This window comes from Rhinatrema bivittatum, chromosome 19, assembly GCF_901001135.1.
Source record: "Rhinatrema bivittatum chromosome 19, aRhiBiv1.1, whole genome shotgun sequence".
Lineage (NCBI taxonomy): Eukaryota > Metazoa > Chordata > Amphibia > Gymnophiona > Rhinatrematidae > Rhinatrema > Rhinatrema bivittatum.
The window spans coordinates 24,696,282-24,700,790 of record NC_042633.1 but is presented as its reverse complement, the minus strand read 5'-3'; the positions used below and the strand labels follow the sequence as shown (position 1 = coordinate 24,700,790).

The window sequence follows — 4,509 nt, the reverse complement described above, 5'->3', positions numbered from 1 at the left end:
TCCACACACTGCAATTTACTATTAAACACATCATTAAAAAAAACCAGGAAAACAATGTCCAGCGTAAGGCAACGTAAACTGTAACTCAGGAGCTAGAAAGAGGCCAATGCCCTGGATGGGCCCTGGAGCAGCACAAGCAGGGGCAGTAAGGAAGAAGTAATGCCCCTCGGGGTGTGGGTCGGAGCGGGTCGGGCCCATGAGGTAGCTCGCCACGGGACATTCTAATATATACAAAAGTGAAAAATGTCTGCTTTTCCGAGGATGAAGACATCTGCAGTTCAGAGATATGTAAACTACAAAAGTGACCTCGGGAGCGTTAGCTGCAAAGAGTCTGCATGTGCCTGGATGGCCCTGGTCCCTTCGGAGCTGTCTCTCCCGGAGGAAGGGGTCTGGACTTGAATTTGCCGCCACAGTCTGGAGCAGGAGGGTCTCTGCATGTGATGGTGGGTGAGGGGGAGGAGGTCAGTTTTGGGTGTCTCTCAACCCCCAGAGGTCGCAGATGCTCTCGCCCATGGCCACAGGATCTTTTGCATCATTTTTTTTTCAGTCTGTGAAGGAAAGACATGGATAGGATGGGATTAGCAAAGCTTCCAGCAGGCTTGTGGACGCTTGGGGGGGGGGGGGAAGAACACTGTACAGAGCTATGTACACAGCTGGCACTCTAAGGGAGAGCGGGCCCATTGAAGGGGGAGGATACTAGGCAGGGGAGGGGATAAAGAATCAAATATAGGATCATGTGTACCTCATCCCCAGCACTTACCCCCTTTAGAATGGGGGGAGAATCAGGGAGGGTCTTGTGTGCCCCCATGCCCAGCACTTACCCTTCTTTTGAGTGGGGGGTGGTTTAGTGCATTTTATGACTTCGCTCTGGGACAGAGCCTCCACCATCCACGATATGGCACTGCTGCAGTACTCCAGCTGCAAGAAAGGGGTGGGTGTGACTACAGCAGAGAGAGTCCAGTCAGTACCCTACACCGCAACACACCCACACACACTGCCTACCTCAGACTCCAGTAGTTTTAGCCTCCGGTCATGATCCTTGATCTCTGTTAAATGTTTTAAGGCCTGATCCACCCTGCAAGACAAAAAAAAGGCAAAAAGGAGAGACAAGTAAGACTGTTGCCCCGCCCCTCCCCTCCCCTCCCCCCCCAGCCTTCCTCCCCAGTCTTACTTCTGAGATGTCCGTCGCAGACGCTCCGAGTCACTGTCTCTCTTATGCTTTGCAATGTTCACCAGATAATTCTCCTTCTGCACTGCTTCCCAGATAAGCATCCTGCTGTCCTGGGGTCCTGTCAGCTCTAGCTCTGCCAACACACACAGAACCACACAAGCAAGTAAGCACCCTGGGGTCCTGCCAGCACCACCTCTACTAGCACAGGCACACCTGCAAGCAAACTGCTATCCTCCAGCTCTGCCAACACACAGAGACACACACACGCATCCAGATGTTCGGGAGACCCTTCAGCTGAAGCACTGCCAACATACACCCACACAGAGCCAGACAGAAGCATGGACGGGCCCCTGGGGGACACTCACTGAAGTGTTTCGCCTTCATGGATTCCACCTTGCGTATCTTGCGTTTGATAAACGTGTGGATGTGACTGATGATGATGAGGGGGGGAGCCAGCACGGGCCGATTGTGGTACTCCACGATCAGGTTGTAACGCTGGAACTTCCAGTAGATGTCGCTGTTCCCCTGGACCTTCGAGAAGGTGTAGCTGAGGACAGAAGGCGAGGGGGGGATGGGACACATGGAGCCTGTTAGAGTTGGACAGAGGCAGCGGTGCAGAGTATTCATCCTCCCTCCCTGTGCACACTGATTGAGATCTAATCCCCACTGCTAACTCAAGCCTGGGCACTCAAATCCCCTCCCCATCCATAGATTCTTCTCCTCCAATCTGCAGACTGTCCCGCTTACCCAACAGGCTTCCCTCCCCCATCTATAGACTGTCATCTCCAGCCCATGGACCCAGGCCTCCCCATCCCCTTTCCATTCACAACATCTCACCCAACCCAGAGACTCTCCCCTCTCCATCCATAGAACATAAGAACTGCTATACTTGGTCAGCCCAAAGGTCCATGGAGTCCAGCTTCTTGTCCCTGACAGTGGCCAATCCAGGTCACAAGTACTTGGGAGGATGCCACAGAATAGGTCCAATCTTTCCTGCTCATCCCCTGGGATAACCAGTGGCCTTCCCTAGTGCATTGTGTGAAAAAAATACTTTCTCCGATTTCTTTTGTCTTCATGGAGTGTCCCCTAGTCCCAGCGCGATTTGAAAGAATAAATAACCATTTTCTGTTTACCCATTCCACCTCACTCCTGATTTTATAGACCTCTATCATATCTCCCCTCAGCCATCTCTTCTCCAGTCCACCCTAACCTGCACAGCCTCTCATCCCATAGATCATTTCGGTTGCCCTTCCCTGCTCCTTTTCTAGCTCTTCTGGGCAATCGAATCTGCACGCAATACTCAAGATGAGGTCGCACCATGGAGCGATACAGAGGCATTATGAGATTCTCTTTTATTCCCCATTCCTTTCCTTATAATCCCTAGCAGTTTGCAAACTGAAACAAGGAATTCAACAGTTCTTCTGCCCCTCCAGTGACTCTCCTCCCCATCCTATAGATTCACCCTCCGTCCAACCTATAATGTCCTCTCCCAGTTGGCAGACTCTTCTCCCATAGCTTCACCTCTCCTCACCTCTCCTCATCCAGAGGCTTTCATCCCCATGCCATCCATAGGTTCTCCCCATCCATAGGCTCTCCTTTCTCAACCTGCGGACTCTACTTTATTACCATGCCTGCAGGGGCAGGTCCGTACCTGAACATGGCGATGAGCAGGTTGAGGAGTAGGATGTTGGCCACGAGCAGGAAGACCACGAGAAGGAGGAGAACCAGCCAGTTGGCATAAGTGTTGGTGCAGGGCATGGCTTCCTCCAAGAATATGGCCAGCGGGTCATCTGTGCAGTTGGACGAGGCAATTCGAGCAGCTGGAGATGGGATAGAGGACAGAAGATTATGATCCGATGGGGATGGGGAAGGTTCTGTTTGTCCAGGGGTTGCAAGGGGAAGGGGTGCTGTCCCATCGGGGGGCTACGTGAGGAGCCAGTAATGTCCCATCTGTCCCGAAAGCTCCAGAGAGGGAATCCTGTCCCATCTGTCTGGGGGCTGTGCTGGGAGGGGAATACATTTTATCTGGACTTCCAAGATGGTATTTTGTAAGTAATCAGCAATGAAATAAGTATTCCAAAAAAGAACCCCTCTGATGCTCACCATCTATCTCATCCAGCGGGATTTGGCCGAAGATTTGCAGGTACGGGCGGTAGAAGACGCGGCGGAAGATCCAGGTCAGTCGCATGTCGCTGGGGTGGAGGAGGCCTTCTGTGGCCACACCATAGGCAATCAGCCAAACGCCCAGGAAAAAAAGGAAGAAGAACACATCCTTCATCTGCAAAGAGACATGATGAAAGAGCGGGAGGGAGGAACACAGAGGAGCGAGGAGGGAAAAGGACAGAGGAAGATAGAGAAAGTCAAGTCTCAGCCACCACCTGCCCATTGGTTGTATCCTATCCTGCAATCCACGATCCCTTCCCCCCCTTCCTTAGTCCTCCATTTTTTCTACCCCTGCCACTTATCCCCAACTCACCATCTTTCTCACGATGATAATTTTTGGCCCCAACTGTTTGTTGACTGCAAAAATGTGAATCAGCCTGAGGGTGAAGATCATGAAATCAAAGCACAGGACGGTCCGTCCGGCCTCAAACGTTTCCGGAAACATCCTGAGGAGAGAGAGCAGGCTTTAGCGACAAATCGGGCAGGCCTTCACTGGCAGCTTCTACAACTGCAACCATGGATCTGGCTGTCCTCGTGCAAGGAGCCACAGAGCAGGCCAGATCTCCTCGGGGTAGGAGCCACAGAGCAGGCCCTCTGAAGAGCAACCACAGAGTAGGGCTCCCGCTGTCTGGAAAGGAGCAGGCCCCCACCATCAGAAGAGGAGCCACAGAGCAGGCCCCCACCAGCAGGAGAGGAGTCACGGAAAAGGCCGCCCACCCTCTGAAGAGCAGTCACAGAGCAGGCCCACCAACCATCGGGAGAGGAGCCACAGAGCAGGCCCTCTGAAGAGCAGCCACAGAGTAGGAAAGGAGCAGGCCCCCACCATCAGAAGAGGAGCCACAGAGCAGGCCCCCACCAGCAGGAGAGGAGTCACAGAAAAGGCCGCCCACCCTCTGAAGAGCAGTCACAGAGCAGGCCCACCAACCATCGGGAGAGGAGCCACAGAGCAGGCCCTCTGAAGAGCAGCCACAGAGTAGGAAAGGAGCAGGCCCCCACCATCAGAAGAGGAGCCACAGAGCAGGCTCCCACCAGCAGGAGAGGAGTCACGGAAAAGGCCGCCCACCCTCTGAAGAGCAGTCACAGAGCAGGCCCACCAACCATCGGGAGAGGAGCCACAGAGCAGGCCCTCTGTAGAGCAGCCACAGAGTAGGAAAGGAGCAGGCCCCCACCATCAG

The 4,509-nt window shown here is 53.6% G+C and overlaps 1 protein-coding gene across 1 annotated transcript; it reads right to left on the bottom strand.

Annotated features, from left to right (window-relative positions):
- LOC115081008 (transient receptor potential cation channel subfamily M member 4-like) lies at positions 1-4,477 on the bottom strand. The gene is made up of 8 exons (XM_029585514.1): positions 3,648-4,477; positions 3,275-3,449; positions 2,823-2,991; positions 1,537-1,718; positions 1,172-1,304; positions 1,003-1,075; positions 822-918; positions 1-548 (listed from the first exon to the last, which is right to left on the bottom strand). The coding sequence occupies exons 1-8, from the start codon at positions 3,777-3,779 to the stop codon at positions 544-546; spliced, it is 966 nt and encodes a 321-aa protein (XP_029441374.1). The 5' UTR covers positions 3,780-4,477; the 3' UTR covers positions 1-543.
- Positions 4,478-4,509: the final 32 nt, after the last annotated feature.

Bases quoted from the DNA above. Each gene is read 5' to 3' on its own strand.
- LOC115081008 (XM_029585514.1), bottom strand. From the start codon at position 3,779: ATGTTTCCGGAAACGTTTGAGGCCGGACGGACCGTCCTGTGCTTTGAT. The intron at 1,305-1,536 runs GTGAGTGTCCCC...GTGTGTTGGCAG, and splicing joins CATGAAGGCGAAACACTTCA to AGCTAGAGCTGACAGGACCC. The intron at 1,076-1,171 runs GTAAGACTGGGG...TTTGTCTTGCAG, and splicing joins CTGCGACGGACATCTCAGAA to GGTGGATCAGGCCTTAAAAC.